The 21794-nt window shown below is 63.3% G+C and overlaps 1 protein-coding gene across 5 annotated transcripts in view; it reads right to left on the bottom strand.

The window, feature by feature from the left end:
* Positions 1 to 21794, bottom strand: part of INPP5A (inositol polyphosphate-5-phosphatase A) — a 158036-nt gene that overhangs the window by 9565 nt on the left and 126677 nt on the right. For all 5 annotated transcript variants that reach the window (XM_074373342.1, XM_074373339.1, XM_074373341.1 and 2 more), the window contains 3 exons: positions 7748 to 7843; positions 7585 to 7659; positions 777 to 850 (listed from right to left, as the gene is read on the bottom strand). In XM_074373342.1, coding sequence (XP_074229443.1) covers positions 777 to 850; positions 7585 to 7659; positions 7748 to 7843 — 245 coding nt within the window. The remainder of the gene's footprint in view (positions 1 to 776; positions 851 to 7584; positions 7660 to 7747; positions 7844 to 21794) is intronic.

The following is a 21794-nucleotide window of genomic DNA, read 5'->3' on the forward strand; positions in this document are numbered from 1 at the left end:
TCAGCACCGCATCCAGCAAAGTGGAGCACAGCACTAGGTCGCAGTCCGTCAGGAGCCAGGTTCCATCACTCCGCGGAGAACAGTGACAGACACCTCTGTGGGAAAAGGCCCCCGGCCGCTGGTCAGGAGCCCCGTCCGCTGATGGACCATCTCCAGGGACTATCCTGGGTGTACGACTGGCCACGGCCTGGACGCCCCAGGCTCTGCACTGAGCCCCCCACCCCCTGCCACGGGGCGGCCGGAGAGCTGGTCACCACCAGGACAGGGGCCAGGACCGCTCGGCCAGCCTGCAGTGCATTTGCTGTGTGGATGACGAGGGGAAAAGTCCAGGAGGCCCTGAAAGCCGGGCGTGACGGGGCGTCCGAGTCCTTCCAGGCGGCGGGCCGGGGTGGGGGCTGAAGGTAGGCTGAGTCCCACGGGCCCCGCGCCTGCCCAGCATCCTGGGCCCTCTCCTTACCTCACGCCCCTCTGCGGCCCGGGCCTGTCTGGGGCAGCACCTCTGGGGCTGGTCAGAAGGGAACGTGTTGTTTTTGCTGCAAGTTTGAACTCTGTAAACGTCAGAGTCAGACACAGCAAAACCTGAGGTACCCGAGAAAGCCAAAAACAGACAGACAGAGCCAAAACCCACCCCACCACGGTCCCAGAGAGTTCCAGAACTCAGAGCAGGCCACAGTGGGACCAGGGGCAGAGCCCTGCGCTCTGTGGAGGCAGCGGGCGGTGCACAGATACGGGAACAGGAGGGCAGGCACCTGCTGGCCCGTGAGCGCGCTCCTCACCTGGGAGGGAACGAGATGTCCAGTTCACACAGCCTGTCCTTGAAGACAGACAGCTCTTTGTCGAATTCCAAGAGCTAAAGGACAAAAAAACAGAAAATAAAGTCACTTTGCTTTGCTGTCCTGGGGGCACTGAGAGGCCCTGGGGGAGGGGTCTGTCTGCATCGGGGACCCCCGTCACTCCTGGGAAACCCACGGCTCCCGCCTCCACCTGCCCTGCACGTCACCCAGGCAGTGTGGCCAGAAAGCTCCGTGGGCGCCCTGCAGGCCCCTCCGGACCCAGCTCCCTCCTGGACTCCACACTGCACATGCTGACCGGCCACACAGGGCCACCTTGCTCTGCGGAAACCACATGGTGCAGCCACGCGGGCTTGGGCATCACCTCTGCAGTGCCTGCACGCTAAGGCAGTGGCCAGCTAAGTCAGTGTAAGACCGTCAGCCTCACAGAGGAAGACGGGAAGCGGACCCCCGTTTGCACACAGGAGACTCCAGCAGAGACCCTGGGCGGGAAATTGACAGAGCCACCCGGCCCCCGAGGGACTCCTCAGAGCCACACCCCGTGGGCCTTGGGCCCCCAAGAGGGAAGGGCACCGCGGGCGGCATCTGGCCACCATCGTTGGCACACCCTGGGGACACGTCCACCCATCACGGCCCACAGCTGTGTTTGGGCCCCTGGAAGCCCCACTGTGCCCTCCCTCCTGGCTGCTGCCCTGTCCGTCGCTCCCGGAGCGCGTGGTTAGGCGCCGTGCACAGTCATTACCCTGAACGGGCCGCTGTGGAACACCAGCCGTGGCCACCGTGGGCTGAGTGGCTTTCCTCGGGGAGCACAGAGGGCGGCAGGGCTGCGTCTCTGCCAGCAGGTTCATGGTGTTTATGGCTCTGGGGGCAGTGAACCCCAGCTCCTTTGGCACAAACCGGGCTATTTCAGACACAGTTGCCTAACCTCAACCCCACACACATCCCTGCAGAATCTGGACACCCAGTATCAGGGTCACAGAGAGCCTTAGACCCACCTGGCACAGCTCAGGTGCCGGACCCCACAGGGGTCACCTGTGAGTCCCCAACAGCCACTAACGAGGGCGAGTGGCAACCCCTACCCAACTCAGCACCACCTGACAGCCCTGCCCGGGGCCCGGGGTGCAGCTGGGGAGGCAGGACCGGGTGGGGAGTCAAGAAGAAATGCACTCCAGGCCAGACAGGTTCTGGAAGGCTCCAAGTCAGCTCCCCAGGGGCTGGGGATGGAGAGGAGTCTGGGGAGGAGCTGCCTCTTCAAGGTGAAGCGTGCGTGTGGGGCCGGGGCCAGGCCGCTCTTACGTGTGTCTGCGTGGACATGTGTGCCTGGGGCTACCCTCACGTCGCACACACACCCGCGGTTCATCATTCCGGGGCGTGAATCCTCAGCCTCCCCAGAGGGGACAGGAGGGCGGCCCTGACGCAGAGGGGCCGGCCTGCGGGCGGGTGTGGCCCCGGGGTGCGGCTGTGGTTCTGAGCGGTGGTGGGGTCAGAGGGGCTGCCCCTGAAGGACGGTGGAAGCACCTCCCCCGCTAATCGGCCATTTAACCAAATGCTGGCGGCAGCTGCCCTTCCCGCGACGACCCGGTCCAGCGTCTGGGGGAGCGTGGGCGGTGAGCAGCCGTGCTTCCCCACCGAGAGCTCCCCCATCTTCTAAGTTTTTCCAAACCCCAGCCTCTTAGAGAAGAAAGGAAACGTTCTGGAAACAGTGAGTCCACGCGGCCCGTCCCTTCCCCCTGGTGATGGGCACACGTGTGCCCACAGAGCGCACACAGCACGCTCTCACTCCTGCTTCTCTCAACCCCCGGGGACCCTCTCGGCCCCGTCACCCCGGCCTCCTTGCTCCTCCAGCGACCCCTCCAGCATCTCTGGCTCTGTGGTCCGGGGCCCTTCCTGTTGGTGGCCCATCGCTGTCCTCAGGCCGTCCTCAGTCTTTTTGTGTTTGGGGCTCGGGGCCCATCGAGCTCCTGGGGACCACAACGCCCCCACCCCCCCATGCCCACACTGCGCGGGTCGCTCCCAGCTGCTGCCCAGCTGTGCCTGTGCGGCCCCCAGGCCGTCCACGGAGGCGTCCACGTCAGGGCTGCGCTTCCGGGAGCTCTGTGCATTTTCTAGTCTGCCTGCCTTTTTCAGGTGTGGCATTTATGTATGTTTCTGATTCTTCCGTGTTTTTAATAATTTAAAATATTCTCATCTTACAGTTTTTGTCAAGAATTCAGTTACCTGACGTCCCTGGACCCTTGCTGCTCGGAGCACCCCCTACACTTCTCGCACCTGGACTGCAAGCCTGTCTTCAGGGACCTTCACTCGCAGAGTCTTCACAGGGCAGGGGACGTGGGCCTGCCCTGCAGGAGATGGCCGTTGGAGTCGGGAACAGCAGACCAGGACCCGGGCTCTTACCACGCACTTAGAACATGGCCCCAGCAGCTCCAAGGTGTGGGGACAGACGCTTTCTTCTCCTCCTCACACTTTGAAGGGAAGTCCCAGAGCCACCCTGGACCCTGGACGTCTCCCAGGCCCCAGCCTGCAGAGTGTGGTGTGGACAGCAGGCCCGGCCCCGGCCAGCAGGTCCAGCCCCACTCACCCGGCTCCAGCCTCTCATCAGATGTTGCTCAGGTGTCGCTCCCCACCCCCTTGCCCTGGACAGCTCCCCTCCCCCGGACAGACCCCCAGCAGGAAGCGGACAGGATGGGGCCTGCCTCCTGCGTCCCCCTACCCCGGGGACACCCCAGCAGGTCTCCCCTCGTCCCGGAGAGGTGCCGCTCCCGTGTTTGCTGGCACCTGCATCTCCTCTGTCCCTGCAGCCCGCTGCCCCGGGGGCTGGGTTCACCCAGACCAGGGCCCGGCTCGAGGCGGCAGCAAAGAGAAGCCCCGGGCCCCACACAAGTGCGAGAACCACCTCAAAGTCCCTCAGGAGATGAGGACGGCCCAGCGCCCCGATGCCCTCTCTGACAGTGGCTGCTTCTCTCCACATCTGCACCTGAGACATCGCCACCCGCTACCTCCTGCAAAACCTTCCCCCTGGACCAGGGTGTGGGGGCGCTGTGGGTGGACCAGATCCTCACTCCCCTCAAACGCTGTGAGAGGACACTGGACACTGGACCGAGGGCTCCACTCACACATGTACACATGCAGGCCCATGTGTGTGTTTTGTTTTTCAATTTCTAACTGAGCCAAAGAGTCATGGACCAGAGTAACTGAGCATGTCACCACCTTCACTTCTGCACCGAGTACCTGGCCAGCAAACAGCAGGGGGCTGTGGCTGCTGGTCGCCACGACCCCCTTGGGACGCCCCCGGGGACTGCAGGGCGAGGGGGCGGCACACCTGCCCCCATGCTGGCAGGTGTGCCGGGTCTCAGGTGCCTGAGTGTGAGTGCGAGCGCACTGGGGGCGCCCTTCTTTCCCCACCCACTGAACACGCCCGTTTTAGTTCAGCCTCAGAGAGACCTGCAAAGCGGTCAGCACTTGCCCAGAGGTCCACGGGGCCCTCGTCCAGACCGCTGCTGGGAGGGGCTTGTGGGAACTTTCTAGTTAAAAAGCAAACCACACACACACACACACACACACACACACACACACACACACCTCGCAGCAAGGAGGCAGGGGAGCCAGACACCCGCGGAGGACGAAGCAGAGAGGCTCCGGGCCGGAGACGGGCTCACCGCTCCCTGTGGGCTGCTTGAGGCCCCCGCTCCCACTTGTTAGGGGTTGAACTCAAGATGACAGCAAATAAACACCTGGTTTGGAATGAGTTGGAATCTTCTAGCTGCTAAAACAGTTTACAGAGCTAGTTTGGGGAGGACTCGGCCCTGTAGATGTCCGGCTGTCCTGTTCCTGTCCCAGGCCCACACCAGGCCCTAGTCACACCGACCCCCACATTCTCCGGGCGGCACCGCCCTCAGAGCACCCCAGGGTTTGATAACCTGCCTGTCGTGTAAGTGGAGACCGGAAACGGGGACCCACCTTCGTTCTGATTCAACAAGAGACAGGAGGCCTCTCCGAGCGCCAGGCTCTGAGCTGGATGCTCCACCAAAGGCCACGACAACACCAGACCGACCTGGCCTCCGGGACTGTCCAGCCTGGGCAGGCAGAGGTGAGCCCATGGCCACACAAACTGCACTGCAGCCTGGACTCCTAAGCCCTGATCCGGCCCCAGACCCTGAGCCGAGCTGCCCTGCTGTCCGGCCGGCCCTGACGGGCAGTGGGACCTGCCCCCGCAGGAGCGCCCAGGGCTCCACGCCTCGCGGCCACGGAAAACAATGCAGCTGTGGCCGCAGCTGCGGCACAGAACGCCGGCCCGAGATGTTTCTGATTAGAAATTACATTGCATTTCTGTTGAAACGGTAATCTGTATCTCTTTGAGATTTTTCACAAATACGATAACCAATCTCACATGTATCTTAAACATTCTTCTTGATTACAAAGTGAAAACCAGCGCAGGGCGTGTATGGACAATGATAAAGCGGCCTGATCGTGTGTATCTGTCAGCAGCTGTCCCGGCCGCACAAATTCCTCTGTTACTGCAGAGCCACCGCGCTGATAAAGAAAAAGAGGCCGGAAAATCAATGCGCCTGAGCTGGAGCAGTTGCTAAACACACAGAAAACATCTCTATCCAACAGGCCGAGTGCTGTGAAAATTCCCGAGCCCTGCCCTGGGACAGCCGCGGAAAATTTAATCTCTCCAAATCCTCGCCAGGGCACTCCATCCTGCAGCCCTGACAGCCACACTTATAATTAATTATACAATTTCGATGGGAATATCGACTAAACAAAGCTATAAATCATAGAAAAAGTCAATAGTCATGGACACACTCAATCATGTCCCGGCCAATGATTACTACTCTTAAAACACAATAATTATTTTCAGAGCCAGCTCGAATTAAATTTCTGTCAGCCGGGAACAAGACCGGCGGTTGATCAAGGAAGCGATGGATTTGGGGCCGTGGCCGGTGCAGCACATCCATCCTGCGACGGGCAGTTTGCTCCCGGCCTCAGGGGCTCCTCGGGCCGCCTATCCCCCCTGCCCCCACTGCCCGGGGCAGCGACCCGCCTCCTGACTGTGACCCATGCAGGGACGCACGCGCTGAGCAGAAGGACAGGCGGGGCACTGCTGGCCTAGCCCCGTCACGACAGGGGACCCCTGACACCGGCGGGGGGTCCGCGGGCCTCTCCAAAAGCCCACGCCAAACCTCCTCTCTGCGCACCTCCACTGCGTCTCTTCACCTTAGGGTCAGATTCAAAACTTCCTCCAAATATTCAGGCTAATTTTCCTCCACCTCAAAAAGAGACCCAACTTCATACAGAAAGGCTCCTTCTAACGGGGGCGACGCGCTCTCTGCCTCAGCAGGACGCACCCCCGCCTCTGCCGCAGACCCATGCTTCTCCCTTCCCACCAGGCCCCCGGCTCCTCCCGGGACGTTCTGGCCCGGCTGCCCCGCACCACACTCCCCATGTCCACTCTTCTCCTCCCGGGAACCTTCGCTTTCCGCTTGCCCAGGTGGCCACACTGCCCCCGGCTTTGAGGGGCTGTCTCTGTGCTGGGAGCCCTCAAGGCCCACCCCCGCCTGGCCTTCTCCAAGCACAGACGGCCACACAGCTGCCCAGGGAGGGGACAGCTCCCCAAGTCTCCTCCACTCGGGCACAGTGGACACCCGCATCCCCACACCTGCCCCACGTGCTCCAGGCCCTGCTGATGGCACTGGGACGCTTCCCTCTTCAGGGCAGGCAGCAGCTGGACACGGCCCCCGCCCCATGGAGCCTCCTGCTCAGCAGAACTGAGGCTGAGCCATCAGCATCTTGAGTGTGGGTGCTGCGGGGACACAGGAGGAACCCACCTCACCGGGACCCAAGGCTCTTAAGGAGCAGAGAGACAATCTGGCCGAGGGGATGCATGAGTGTCCGCAGGGCAGCAGGTGGGTGGAAGGGGCAGGAGGCTCAGGGCGTCCGCTGGGACAGCAGCAAGCCGGGTGCACTGAGAGGAGGGCGGGGTGGGGCAGGAGGGGAGGGGAGCTCGGAGCCCCCGTGGGAGAGGAGTCAGGGGCCCAGGCTTTACCCGATGAGGCAGGAAGTGGCTGAGGGCCAGAAGCCATGACAAGCCCCGGGCTGGCTGGGCTCCAGGCTGGAGTGGACAGAGGGGCAGGGGTGCAGGAAGGCAGTGAGGGGCTCCTTCAGCAGGTGAGGGCCCGGGGGAGGGAGGGATGGACTCGGGGGTGTGGAGAGAGTCCAGGCTCAGAGGCTGCTGGACATGAGAGGAGCAGGGGGCTGGGGGGTGACCCAGGGGAGGAAAGGAGCGGGGTGGGGGTGGCTCTGTGCAGTGCAACGGACTCAGGGGCACGGGGCTGGCAGAGCCTGTGTGGCCTGCTACCTAGGACTGGCCGTGTGCCCTCTGAACCTCCCGCTCCCTGGGCGCAGCCTGGAGCACCGCGCGTGGCCACAAGTGAGACGGAAATTCAAGACCCAGCAGGTGACCAGGCCACCCAGGGTTGCCAGGGCACAAGAGCTGAGCTGGGGCGGAAGGGGACCAGGGGCTGACCCGTGAGGGGTGTGTCCAGTGGGGATGCATCAGAGGCAGTGTGACAGCTGTGATGTGCACCCCAGGACAGGGAGGCCGCTGGCCGTGGCCCCGGCCAGCGAACAGGCCACACCAAGGAACAGGCTGGCAGAGAAGTGATGGGAGGGTGAGGGTCCAGACCCGCCTCCGGGCTGGGACAGCACCAGGACCTCGGTCCTGGGCCAGCAGAGGTAGCAGGAGGCGGAGTCAGGCCCCCTGGCCGCATGGGGCACCGGACGGCGCACTCACCGCGGTGCCGTTGTTGTCCCGGAACACCTCCTGGTTCACGTAGTCGAAGAGCTTCTTCTCCAGCTGGAGTGTCACCTGCCGGGCGAGGTAATCTGTATCTCTTTGAGACTTTTCACAGACGCCCCACCCCGGTGCGGCCCTGACCACCGCCGTGGGCGCTCACCTTCCGGTCATTGTCTGACTCGCGGAATATCAGCTTCACGACCTCATTGGTGTCAGCGGCCCGGACTGTCTGCATCGTGGCCTTTGTGCAGAGGGTCTGGGAAGGACAAGGAAGGAACTCAGTCTGACTAAGACCTTAGGGGTTTCCACAGGGCAGCCCGCAGCCGTGTCACTGTGAAGCAAATGTTCCCACCCATCTCCCCGACCCCGCCCTTTCCAGGCAGACCCCTACTGCTCCACCTGGGTCCCAGGACTTCAAGGGACATCAAGGGATGTCAAGGGACGCCGAGGGAGAAGGAGGCTCTGGGAGCACAAATCCGCCCGCACAGAAGTGGGAGCGTGACCGGCAGCGTTGCTGGCCCCCCTGCCCAACAGGCGACCCAGGAAGGTCTGCGAGGGCTTTGCTGAGAACAGGCTGGTGGCTCCTCCGCAGCCCGGGGGGGAGGGACGGTGATGTTTCAGGCCACCAGGCGGCCGGACGGGACCCGAGGGCAAGTTGGGGGAAACAGAGGCCACGCGCTGGGGGTTGCGGGAGGACAGCGGGCCGAGGGCCGGGCCACAGAGCACAGAGGGAGGGGCCGCAGGATGGGCCGGCTGGGCACCACAGGGCTGCGCTGAGACCACACCGAGCCACGGAGAGAGTGTAGAGCCCCACCTAGGCCGAGAGACCCCCTCGTTCACGAGACGCGCTGCGAGGATGTGGGGGAGCGGCCCACACGCTTCTGGTCCCGAGAGGGTAGGCCCGGGGCAGAAAGTGGAGCCTGGGCTGCCGGCCCGGCCGGGCAGGACCAGCGGTCACAACTGGATCTGGTTTGGGTGCAAGTCATACATCATGAGAGCTGTGTTCCCAGAAAGGCTTAGAGGGTTTTATAAAAGCAAAAAACCAGGGCAACGGAGCTGATTTTGACTTTTGAAAAAAGGTTCCTCTGCCGAGCCCTCATGAGGCCACACTTCATGGGGAGCCTGGAGACTCAGGGCCCCGCGTCAGAGGGCAGCGGGACCAGAGCCCCTCCCGGCCGCGTGGCCCAGCGCGGGCAGGGGGCCGCGGTCCCCAACACGCACTGCAGCAGGCATTGACATTCAGAGCACAGACAGCTAATCAGGTCAAGCCCCCCAAAGTGGCTTTTGGACTCATGTGTCACAAATCAGCCTGGCCGCCTTCAAATGACGCGGATTAGAACAAGCAGGGAACAATCCAGCCCAGAGCGGCCACCCTGCCCAGCCCTAGGCCAGAAGCTCCCGCCATCCAGATGCTAATGCGCTTAAGTGGCTTAAGCGCTGGTGAATGCGGAGGGCTTGGCAGGCAGACGGCCTCGCAGCCTCCCCGGGACTTGATTCAGGAAATTCTCTGTCTCTCCCAGAGGCGTCTGCTGGAAACTTCTTAAAAAATTGCTTTATCTCGACACTTCAGGCGCGCTCTCAAAGGACACACATCTGACCAGCCCGGCCCCACAGAGGGGCCTCCGCGTGCCTCGGGCTCTCCGGGCCCTTTCTCCCACACCCGCCAGGAGCCACCTCATTTACCGGGTTTTAAAGACGCCCAGGCCGGGCATCCAGGACTATCCCCTGGCCTTTCAATCTGCAGCCGTGACCACTCATGCAGAAAGCCCCAGGCCAGGCTTTTCTGGCTCGCCCACTTACAGAGGCATTTTCTCTTTTGAAAGGAGAAAAAAAATTCCCAAACTGCTATTTTTAAAGACCCATATAAGATTACTTCATTATTAGCAGCCACGTGAAGGTCGCGGGGCAAGGTGGCCCAGCACGGTCTCCATTGGTACCTGGGGCGCCTGGTGTTTTGCTTGGAACTTAAGGGAGCGGCTGCTGCCGTGGGAGGACACCTGCTGCGCGGGTACCAAGGCTGCCGGACGGGCGCCCACAGGCCCTGGGCGCCAGCGTCAGCCCAGAAGGGCGGTTTGACAGCTGCTCCACTTATACAAAACCACTGGTGGTCGGGGCACCTGTACAGCTGGCCCTGCCCCTCCGGGAGCTGCCGGCCCTGCCGTGCCCCGACTGCACCAGGTTCAAAATCTTAGTGGAGGCAGAGCCCCTGCGGTCCCACCAGGAACCCACTGTGTGCAGCCCTCCAGAACCCTCTGCACCCTGCCAGACAGAGGTGCCCTGCATCCGGCCCTCGGGGGAGGAGCAGACCACCCAGCCCTGACCCCTGCGGACACAGCCCCACGGCCCGAGGTGAAACCAGCCCCTGGCCAGCCAGGCCGGGAAGGTCCCGAGCCTGCATCTCCTGGGTCTGCAAGTGCTGAGTAACGCCTGACTGGGCGGAGGCGTGGGTGTCAGAGCTGGGACGAGACGCTTCTTTCCAAAAGTACGTTCCCAAGTTTCGTGTAGCAAGTTCTGATCTGCGGTGGTAAAAGGCCCCTCAGAAGTTTCCTTGCGACGTTTGTCTCTAAACGGCGGTAAGGGCTGTGGTGCTGCCGCCTGGCCATCTGCTTGAAGAGGCCACAGGTGTTAAGAAAGAGCAACTGGTTCGCATTTGCCGATGGCCCACAGGCTTCAGACCCAGCTGTGGTTCTGATTTCAGAGACCTGGCTCCGTCTGCACCCAGCATGCTGGGCTCAGAGGAAGGGGTCCCCAGGAGCCCCAGCTGACCCAAATTTCCAAAGGACCAAGCATAGGCTGGGGCCAGGCGGGAACTGCTGCGTCTGGCGTCCAGGGCGTCCCCTGTGTGCCGGGCGGCAATGTCTGCATGCCGGGAGCCAGGGTGTCGGGGGTAACTAGTGAGACGACGGTGACCATAAGGGATCTTCTTGGAGGAGGAGCAGGCCCGCAGGGGTCCAGGGGGAGGGCCCAGCCGGGCAAAGGTGAGTGGCAGTGTGGGAGGTGGGGAGAGGGCCTGAGGGGAGCCAGGGCGGTGGGGGCACCTGCTCAGGCGGGAGGGAAGGGAATGGCAGGTGGGCCGTGGGGTGTGGCGAGAGCTGGGGGGAGGCATCTGTCCTGGGCAGCCAGGACAGAATGGGGGGCGTCCATCGGTACAGGCCCACCCAGGGGGCCCAGGGGCAGAAAGAACCAGAACACACTTCCGTGTTACCTTTTCTCCACCCGAGGACACAGAGGAAGCGATGTATGTGCTAGATACCCATCGAGAATGAACACAAACAGCCGGCTCCTGTCCGCAGAGCCCCCGTGTGGGCTGGGCACCCCAGTTGGTCTCCCCACCCGGAGTCAGGAGTGCCCACGGGTGAGTGTGCAGCTGCGACGCGGTCCGCGGGCCCACGCGGAGTCAGATCCCACAGAGGGAGTCGGTGCGAGGGGGTGAGCCCGGGACGCTGGGGCCCCGGGGCTGCGGGAGGGGCGGTCAGGCGCGTCGGGGGCCGCCTGCTGGGATGCACACTTTCTGGGCAGCAGGGACACCTCCGTCTCCCAGCCACCCTGGCAGCGGCTGGTGTTTCTGGCGCAGACTGGGTGTGGGGGGAGCCATCGACATCCTTCCCGCAACCGCAGCCCGGGCCTGGCACGTTCTCAGTGACGGGCCGCAAGTCTCGGCCTTCCGGAAGCGCCTGCTCCAGAGGGACAGGTGGGCGCGGCCAGGTGACCCGAGTCCAAGGTGCCGGGAGAGGCTGCCCCTTCCCAAGCCTCCTGGTCTCGGCCCCTCCAGCTCCGGCTCCCCCTACCCGGATCCGTGCCCTGGGGAGGGGCCTTGGGAGGGGCAAGCAGGCCATCGTCTGGGGCCCAGTCACTCATCAGGGCTGCACAAAGTGTGGGGCGAGGCTTCGTCCTGAGCTCGGTCTGCGGAGGGAAACAGCCGGCCAGATACCTGCAGGCTGTTTCAAGGCGCAGGGAGGGCCCCCGCTGGCTCCCACTGGGCTTCTCAGAGCCTTCTGCGCTTCTTTCCCTCCAGGTGGAGCAAGGAGGTCTGGACAAAATCAAAACAAACCACAGAGCCAGTCTGGCCCCCAGATTTAGACGCACTGCAGGCAGGTATTGAGGGACCTTCCAGCATTTTCTTAGCCAGGAGAACTGGGCTTCTCTGTTTTTTGTTCGCACTGAGACCTCTTGTAGGGCAGGACACGGGGGCCCCCATTTCTGCCTGGACACCCCCGGAGAAGTGCGCATCACGAACGAGCCCACAGCAACAGGGCCGAGTGGGGCCGAGGGCGTCCAGCCCCACCGAGGTCTGGCGTTCTCCTGGCGCGCCCACCTGCCCGTGACGAGGCCGCTGCCCGTGAAGGGCGTGGGTGGTCAGCCGGCGCGTATACGGGGTCCTCTGTCTGCTGCCCTGACCACTCAGCTTGTGGGTTAAGACTTTAGGGGCGGGGTTAACTTTTTAAAGTCAAACCAAAAGAAAACCAAGTGCAGCCGCTTCCCGGGCTGTGAAGCCGCTAGTCTCCGGCGGGCGTCCGCCCTCTACTTGGACAGCCTGGGCCAGCCATGAGCACAGCCAGCAGCCCCTGCGGGCGAGGTCGGCCCCTCCGCCGCCGCCGTGAGGCGCGCTGCACACCGTGCCCCGCCGGACTCGGCGGCCTCTGCGCGCTGGGCTTCCCCCAGTGAGGCCGAGGGCAGGACTCCCTCTGCCCCCCACAGGGCCAGTGCTCCAGAAGAAGCACCGAGCCGGGCAGCCGGGTGCGCCCTCACCTCGCCTGGCGTCCCACGGCCACGCCAGGGCTCCGGGCAGCCACACCTGGGCGGTGGGGCCACTGCCGGTGGCGGGAGCTGGTCCCCACTCCAGCTGTTCTCACACCGAGAAGAATCAGCCCGTCTGCAAGAAAGCACTTCCCAGCCTCGGGCGCAGGGGCCCCCGCCACTGGGGCTGAGGTCGGCCGGTGGGTGGGCTCCAGGGGGCACCCCGCCATCCGCGCTCGCACTTTCACCCGGACAGCTTCCCTTGGGAGAACATGCGGGCCTCTGATAGCGTGAAATCGGAAACAAAGCCGGGGCACAAAGGCGCGACTGGCCGTGGCCGCTGGGCTTTCTCAGCCACAAGCACGCTCGGAGGACGGACTCCCGAGAAGCTGAAAGGAAAGGCCTGTAAAAGAAGTAACGTCTTCACGGGCCTCAAGACAGGCGGGGCACGCGTGCCTGTGACGAGAGCCCAGGCGGGGCCGCGGGGCCCTTCTGTGGCGCGGGGCCCTCGGGTGCATCCTGGAGTCCCACGCAGGTGACGTGCGTGTGGCTCCACCGTCGGGAGGCCCCGCTGGCCCTCTGCAGGCAGCGCTCACATCTCAGGACCCCCACATGTGAAATCTGTGCCTCCATCACAAGACCCAACCAAGAAACAGTGACAACTGAGGGACCGCGAAGACCGGCCTGGGGGACGCAGGGAGGAGAGGTGGCAGCTGCTGTTGGCCGTGTTCCAGTCGGAGCAGTGAGGCCAGAAATATTTCAGGGCTCAGTCGGGGCTCATCCACCCCCTTTTGCTCGCACCAGAGCGGGCTGGGCGGCGAGGACTCGCCTGTGCCGCCGGGGGTCGCGGCCTCTGCACGCCCAGCCCGCCTGGGTGGCCCTCAGCCCTGCCGCTCCACGGGACCTGGCTCTGGGTGCAGCTGCCGGGAACCAGAAGGGGTAACCAAGTGGCCGCCCCACTGACTGCGTCTACCCGTCCGATGGCAGCAGGGTGCCCTCACCTCCCGGGAACAGGGCTGGAGACCCAGTGCACGCAGGCCCAGCGGCATGCTCAGTGTCACATCCTCTGCACAGGGGGGTCGTGCTCTGGGGACAGAAGCCGTCTCTGGGGCCACTGTAGCTCCTAGGTGAAAGCAAGTCGTCCTCCAGCCAGCCCCTCCTTCCTCTTGGTGCGCCCGCTTCCCTCCCTCTCACGGACACTCTGGGGTCTCTGCGCCGTGTGTCCAGCAGGAGCTCGGCGTGGAGCGCCGCCTGGATGGGCTCTTGGGGTCTCCCACCCAGAAATCACTGCTGGGTCACAGACGCCTGGTCCTCAGCAGCGAGGGCCGCGAGGCGCACTGGGCAGACCCCGCAGAAAGCTCTTTGCTGAAAACCTAGCCCACCAAAAGGTGTCAGGAGGAAGTCACCGCTGTCCCGTGATTCTGGTCATCCTGTTATTTTTTTGTTAAATTCTAGCCATAAAACATTTAAAAGTTAAAAATCATACAAATAACAGTTCCACCAACATCGTCATGCGGCACGGATTGCGGAGAGGAGCAGGGAAGGGTTTTTGAGGCACGGTTCACAGACAGACACCTGAGTTCTTTACACACGTTTTCTTCAAAACAAGTTAATGGAAAACCGTTACTTTTTACATTTAGATTTTTCAAGTGACTCTAGAACACAGAACCCACCTGGAGGATAAACCTGATCTTTTATGCTACAGACAGTCTTGCAGTAACGCTGAACGTCAGCACAGGTCACTGCCCGCTGAGTCGGATTCCACAAAACCCTTCACCCTGGAAGGAGAACCAAGTCTCCACGTCCCACCGCCTGACCCGCCTCGCGGAGTCTCAGAACGCTGCGGGGCCCCGTCACGGATCAGCACGCGCGCACCACAGGGTTAGCGCCGGGTGTGCACAGAGAATTAGAACACCAAATCCCAACAGACAGACAGACAGGCAGACAGACAGCCAGTGCCCTGACATCCAGGAACAACAGATAAGCATCACCGGTCCTGAGGGATGGACTGTTCCTTGGTCACCAGCACCTACAGACATCATTTCAAGTCCTCCCAGTGTCAGAACAGGTGCAGGACAGGAGTTTTCAGTTCGCTGACACCCTAAAGGGGAGACAGGGCCTCAAAACCTGCTTTGGTCACAGGCAACTCACAGACCCAAGGGAAAGTGCTCAGAGGAAAGTCTCGGGGGACTCTCTGACCCCTTCCCCTTCGGGGTGGACACACCCCAAAAGTAAGCACTGGGCAGACAGATGCGCATCTCTGAGCCACACTGCAGTGCTCGGGGACGCAGGTCTGCACTCACCATGGGGACAACACAGGTGCCAATGACCCAGCACAGGACATGTGGTCACGGATGAGCTCTGGCCAACGCCCCAGCCTCCTTTCCCTCTGTACACGTGCACACACGTGTGCACACATGTGCACATGCACGCACACGGTGTGCACCACACATATGACACGCACATAGCTCTTGGGAAGCCAGAGCCCTGGCCTGCCTGGCCCTCACACAGCCTCGGGACCCCTCCTGTGGCCGACGGGCCAGGAGGTCACCACGTTCGTGGGGGCCGTCTGTGGTCTGCGGCAGGCGGATGGGCTGTGGCTGCCGACCCCGCCCTCAGGGGGGCCCATCATGGTGGCAACTTCCTTGGTTTTCAGGGTGGCCTGCCTGACTCAAGGAAGGGCCGTCCTGGTTGGGGCCCAAGGATCGGAGGGCCAAGCAGAGGCGTGGCCACGTCGGGTGTTCACTGGAAGCACTGCGGGGTCATTGTCCCTCTGGTGGGAGCCGCCCCCCAAATCCCACCAATTCGTTTACTCTGACTTCTTTCTCTAAGATCTCCCTGGCAAACCCCTGGGCCGGGAGGGGCACATCTCTCGAGGGCTGAGTCCACGACCTGGAGGCCCGAAGGCGCTGACACCCCTGGGGGCTGTGCGGCGCAGGGCGGGCAGCCAGTCACTGAGAGGCGCTGTCGTGAGGGCTGTGTCAGTGTCGAGGCACCTGGGTCCTCTTTGGCCCACGCTGTCAACTGTTCATCAGGGCGACAACGTGCCATAAAGCCCCTTTCATCTCCTCCAGGTCGGCTCTGCCAGCACCCTCCCCGCCTGGAGGGGCGACAGCGCCCGCATGCGGCCCAGGGGCAAACCCAATGCTGATTCCAGCTCTGGGGCCAGGAGAGCTCCACCAATTTTTCTAGGAGGAAGCGGCAAAGGCTCTGCCTCAGGCTTGTGTCCAGCAGGTGTCTGGGTGGCTCCCACGGACTGGCAGTGCCACTGGGGATCCCTGCCAGGGCAGATCCGGCTGGGGACCTGCCACACTCCTGGTCTGGCCTCTTGAGGACGTCCCCAGCCTTCTCTGGACACATCAAGGTCGGACCCGCTGGGCAGCAGGGGACAGACAGGAGGGAGAGCAGGACTCACCCTTGTCACCTCCTTCCAGGGACTGCCAGGGTCCGGGCCACTCTCTGAGCTGAGCGGAGGAGCCCGTGAGGGGCGAGTACAAGGGGGCGCCACCGTGGCCTTGGAGCGCCCGTCCACCTGCCTGGCACAGAAGGTGCCTCCCCACGTCCTGACGTCCCCAGGGGGCTGTGCGGACTCTGAAGGGCAGGCGGAAAGCAACTGCTGGACAAAGCACAACGAGCAAGGCCCAGGAAGAGGCTCTGAGGGCCGGTGAGCAGAGCTGACTGCTGCACCAGGGACGGGCGGGGGCAGGCTGCGGACGCTTCTGGGGTTTCTATTTTTTCTTTTATGATCCTGGGAATAATTAATATGCCATCAATCCACCGTTTGAAGACACTGGCCAACGTCTGCAGAGTGAACTTCCTGGCAGACAACGCCCTGAATAGAACCCCAGAGCCGTCGCCGTCATCACGCAAACATCACGGTCCACCTTCCTGTGACATCGTGAGGCTCCGTGTCAAAGCAGACGAATAAAGGTCCCTTTCTCATTCCAGCCGCTGAGAAGTGAATTCAGTGATTCAGGTGAACAACGTGGCCTTCTAGAGCAAGGCTCCCGTGAAAAGCCCAGCGAGGACGCTGGGAAGGACCGTTTGGCTGGCACGCCTCCCCCGGCCCTCCAGCAACTCCATCTCGCCCGCCAGGCGGTTAGTTTCAGGAGCCGACGGTCAGAAGAGGACGTCCAGAGAGGGAGGGAGGCCACCGTGGCTACGGAGGTGGCCAGCGCAGCAGCCAGGACGGGCCCGTCCCCTGTGGCTTCCGACTCAGAACACACTTCAAGCCTGTGAGGTTTGTCGATGTTGGCAGAAGAGGGGGCCGTGCGCACCGGGATCTCCACCACTTCAGAGTCACACCGAAGGTCTGCAGGGGCGTCCCCAGACCAGGCTTCCTCCAGGGTTCACGCGAGTGGGCGGCACCTGGCACCTGTCTTGCGGACGGCAAACTGCCCGAGCTCCTTGCCCCGCCCTGGCTCTGACCCTCCCCCCGGCAAGAATACCGACTCATGGAGGCTGCTGGGGGGCTGGGGCCGGAGGGCACACTGCCGACCAAGGACAGGCACAGTCACACCCATGGCGCCTGCCATGCAGCCGTCGCCCACCCATAGTGCCCCCCACGAATGCTGATGGCTCCCACTGACTCTGGACGGCCTCACCCACCGTGTCCCAGGGCTACAGGGCCTGGCGTGTGGAGGCACGACTGGGGTTTGGTTCAAGGAGGTAGCGGGAACCAGACATAAAGCAGCCCTTCGTCGCACTCAGCACCCGCCCAGTGGCCTTCCAGGTTCTCATGGGCTTCCCAGGGGCCAGCACGGGCAATGCGCATCCTGGCTGGGGGGGGGGCCTCTCCAGGATGCGGGTGCAGCCAGAGAAGCGGCCGGGTGGCAGAAACGTCTGCGTGCTGGGACAGGGGACGAGACCGCCAGGCAGCCTGGCCGAGGTCTCCCTCGTGGCACTGCTGTGCGGGGCACGCCCTGTGGGGGTTCTGCCATCCTCTTTCAAGGCAGGTGCGGGCGGTGCTGGGACCCCGGCTGTTGGGGCCCCCACCCCATGATTGCAAGCATCCTGGCCGACGCCTGCTGCCTCGGAGAAGTCAGGGTCCTCACGGGACCCGTCCGTTCCCAGAGGCCCAGCTAGCAGCCAGTTTAAAACCAGCCGCCGGTCTCCAACAACGCACCCATCACAGCTGCCGTCAGCGGTGACGCACGGCAGGTGGGCGCGAGGCCCGGCCTCGCGGAGGCGGCAGCGCCTGGCACTGCTGTCACTCTTTGTCACTGGCCAGCTGAGCGCCCAGCTGCCGGTTCCACCACGCACGGCATAACACCCTCCGAGCAGTCCCGCCAGCAGGGCTGAGCCGAGGCTGCGTATTAATTAGTTCAGGACGCACGGCCCATTAGATGGCGCATGATAATCGTGTTTAATTTGTGTATGTTTTAATTATGGCCTAAGCACTGCCACATTTGGTCACAGAACCATCTTTTCCGTTCTGCTCCGAGAGCACATCTGTATTCATTTGCATCTGGAGCACGGAATTCAGATTCCAGGGTGGGGGTAGGCGTGGGCAGCCTCTCACAAGCACACTTCCCTGGGCTGGCGCCAGGTGAGGCTCCAGGACCCTGGAGCCCTCCCTTACCACAAAGGACAAGCAGCCCCACCTTCCCCAGAGGCCCCCCGTGGAGCCCTGCCCACTGCACCCCAGGGCAGCGGCCCCCAGTGGGGGGATGAACCTGCTGCTCTTGGGGGAGGGGCGCTCACCACGAAAACCGAAGCCCAGACAAGCCAGCTTCTCCTTGGGCCATGAGGGAGGGTAACCTCGACTTTCCTCCTCAAGGGGCAGGTGCTGCCCCTGCAGACAAAGTAACCACAAGGCTTCCAGGGGAGACCTTTGTGCCCTGCACAGCTGCAGGGCCGCCTGGGACGCTCACGGTCACCTGCCACGCTGACCGTGGGCCATCTGGACACCGTCTGTGGGGAGACCATGGCTGAGGGCACAGGCCACCCCAGGAATACACATCGGCCCTTTCCTGCTCCAGGCCCGGCCTGTAGGCTCTAACACAAGAGGGTCGTGGCTGAGGGTGGCCTGCCCACCTGGGGATGGGGCGGTGCCAGGCCAGGGCCCTGGGGTCAAGCCTTGGTGTGTTTCTCCCAAACCCGTGCTCTTCCTGTGCTGTGCTGTCTGGAAGAAGAGGGCAGGGCCCCCCGTGCCTCCTTGGCACAGCTGGGAACAGCCAGCACTCGAGGCGTGGCCGGCGTGGGGCAAAGAAACCCCGTCTGCATCCCAGCACCCGCCCAGGGACGTCTGCCAGCCTAGCGATGCCCCAGACCACCCCTGAGCCACCTGCAGGTCCCATGGTGCCAGGCCAGGCCATGCTCCCTGGGGGGCTGGCCCCCAGATGCGTCCTGTTGGCCCCGGCTGGCCTTCGACACCATGGCCGGCTCTCCTGTAAAAGGCAAAGGCTTCTGAGGACGCGTCGGGAGCCGCAGGATGCCTTGGCAGCCTTGTTCTCACACTGCTCTCTACGTTCCCGGGAGCTGGGACGGAAGAGCAGACAAGCGCAGACGGCCCGGCATCCAGGGCCACCGCTGCGCCCACCCCAGTCCTGCTGCCAACCCTGGCCCTGCAGCAGATGGCAGAGAAGTCCCACTGGACAAACAGCAAAGAAACACAGCACACCAGGCTCAACGTCAGAGCATGCAAGCCCTGGGGCCCCTGTGGACACGGGCCACACGGCCGGGCCGGGGAGGACACTGGACACAGACCACGGCTTCTCTCTCCCCAGTGCTCCTCCGTGCGAGGAAAACAAGGCCAAAACCCACAGGTTCCACCACGGCACCCAAGTGTCCCCGAAACATTGTGGTCCCGCTGGAGGCCATGCCAGCATCACGGCGTCTCAGGTGCGCACCCACGGGATCTGACACCTGGGGCAACCTGAGGCTTGGCGCTGAGATGACCTGGTCCCGCTTGGAGCATGAGCCCTGGTTCCCCAAGCAGCCACGTCCCAGCCGGGAGGGCCGCCCACGTGGGCTGCAGCAGCGGGGCCACGCTGCGTAGCGGACGCGGCAGCCCGCGCCGTGCATCCTCTCCACTCAACGGACACATCAGGAGCAAAGCAGCGGGAGCCTGAGGCCGGGGACGCCGCGCTGGGAGCCCCGTCCCCCCGCCTGCTCGCTGGCCTCAGGCCTGCGCCCGGGCGCCCCTGCCCACCCTTCTACGCCGCGACCGGCCTCTCCAGGCCTTGCCCGCGGCCCACTCCGCCTAACGGCCTGTCAGGAAGATTGGGAGAAATTTTCTCTGGTTTCCACAAACTTTCTCAAGTTGCTTTTACAGTTAGAAACTATTTCAAAGAGCTGTGCGCTGCCAACTAGCAGATTCTGGTTTTCCAAAGGAGGTGCTTACAGGGTGTCCTGCGATTCAAGAACTCGACAGGCAGCTCGACGAGAGCTGCTGAAACGAATCGCCAACACGAAACACCGGCCTTTCCCGGCCGCGTTTGTCTTCAGGGCGAGCTTCTCCCACAGAGATGCTTTATGTGTCAGTCTCACCCTCGCAAGTGGTGGGAAGAAACGTCCCTCTGGCGCCCGGCACTGCTGCGGGTTGGAGGGTGCCCCCAAATTCCTGCCACCCTGACTCAGCCGGTGACCTTACTTTGAAGGACGGTCTCTGCAGGTGTAATTAGTTAGGGTTCTCGAGAGGAGCACATCCTGGATTTGGGGGCCCTGAGTGCGAGGGCTGGTGACTTGTAAGAAGAAAGTGCACACAGAGAAGCAGAGAGCAGCCCCCCGGCGACAGGGCAGAGACTGCAGAGCGCGGCCACAGACCAGGGACGGCGGGGTCACCGGAGCTGCCGACACAGGAAGGAGCCTCCCCGGAGCGTCTCTGGGGAGCGCGGCCCCGACACCCGGCCGCGGACTTTGGCCTCCAGACTGTGGAAACGACGTCTGCTGTTCCGGCCACCAGGTCGCGGTGGCTGGGCGCAGCGGCCTCTGGACACAGACACGGGGGGATGTGAGCACAGCACAGGAAGGCTCCACCTGGCGCACGCGCTGTTTCCGTGTGACCCTCGGGACGAGCGTGAAGTTAGTCACAGCTCTCCTGATGGGATGCACGGGTCTGAAGCCAAGGCAATGCGACGACCTGGGGGTGACACATGGTCCAGATGCCGCGCGGTCCGGCCACAGCTCTTAGGAACTACAGGCCTCACTTTGGAAGGAGTGAGGGCGGACCCCAGAGCTAGCTTCCCCGCTGGCTCCCTGTGTCCGCGGGGTGGGGGCCTCAGCCTCTGCACACCCTGGACTTTGCACAGAGGGTTGGTGGTTGCACTGCTGCTGGCGCTGAGGGAAGAGTATTTGACGCCAGGGCTACAGCCTTCTTTTGGCCAAATGGCCCTAAAAAAACTCTATACTGAAACCTCTACTGTAAAAAAACTGGAATAAAAGTCACTTCCCACCGGTTTGCTTTACTTATGTAACAAACTGTGCAAAACCTCAAGGTCTCTGTCCACGGACAAGCCATCCAGCCACAGGTTTTAAAGAGCCACGTGCGCATGAAAACCCTCCAAAAACGACTGCGCGATCCGAGACCCATGATTCACTTAAACCCCACTGACTTCCTCCCCCTCTGGAAGTGCCAGACAACAGGGCCCGGGCTCCCCTCGTGTGCAGCGTGCGGACCTGAGCAGTCGGCGCGGGGTCACGGGGCGGCGGGGCGGGCGGCGTCTGCATGAGGCCGTCGTGGGGTGGGGCCAGAGCACAGGCTGTTCCGGGGGGGGTGGTCCCAGGGTGGCACCTAGGTCCCCGCAGAGATGCCGCACGCCCGGACGACTCACGGGAGGGGCTGCCTGGAGGCCGGGGCAAGGGAGCCCCGGGAAGAGCCCCCAGCCGGGCGCCCGGGGGAGACTGCTGATGAGAGCAAGCGGCGGGCTGCGGGGGACCGGCTGCAGCCCTGAGGGCGGGGGTGTCCTGGCCACCCTCCCGCGCTGCCCGCACCGCAGAGGCCCCACTCCCTGCCCCACCGCCTGGGCTCAGCCCTGGTGTCCCGGGAACTGGAACTGCCTGTGGGTCCCGCTGGGCCCCCCAGCACCCGAGCCCAGGCGCCCCCGCATGGCAGTCAACAGGGCTTCTGACTAAGACATAACAGAGCCTAGTCTAGGACAGATGGGTGATTTACTGTTTGTTAATTGATCTCCTCGCGGGAAGGGACCACGTAAATGTGTAACATTTATTATTTTTACTAGCGGTTAAACTCATGCTCTGTACCTGATGTCACACACAGAGGCCCACACAAGGCAGGGCAGACAAGGACACCAGGGGGCCGCTCACCTCCCTCCCAGCTCCGGACGTGCACGGGCCCCAGACCGTCCCGGGTGCGCTCGGCCAGCGCTGGGTCTGTCACCAGCTGCCCACAGGGCAGGACACCAGGGCCATGGGGCCAGAGACAGGCCTGCCCCTCGGGGCCCAGCGGAGGGGGGCCGGCGGGGCCTGGGGAGGCTGGGCCCAGGCGCAGGGCGGCGAGGCAGGTGGAA

Source organism: Camelus bactrianus, chromosome 11 (genome assembly GCF_048773025.1).
Source record: "Camelus bactrianus isolate YW-2024 breed Bactrian camel chromosome 11, ASM4877302v1, whole genome shotgun sequence".
Taxonomy (NCBI): Eukaryota; Metazoa; Chordata; class Mammalia; order Artiodactyla; family Camelidae; genus Camelus; species Camelus bactrianus.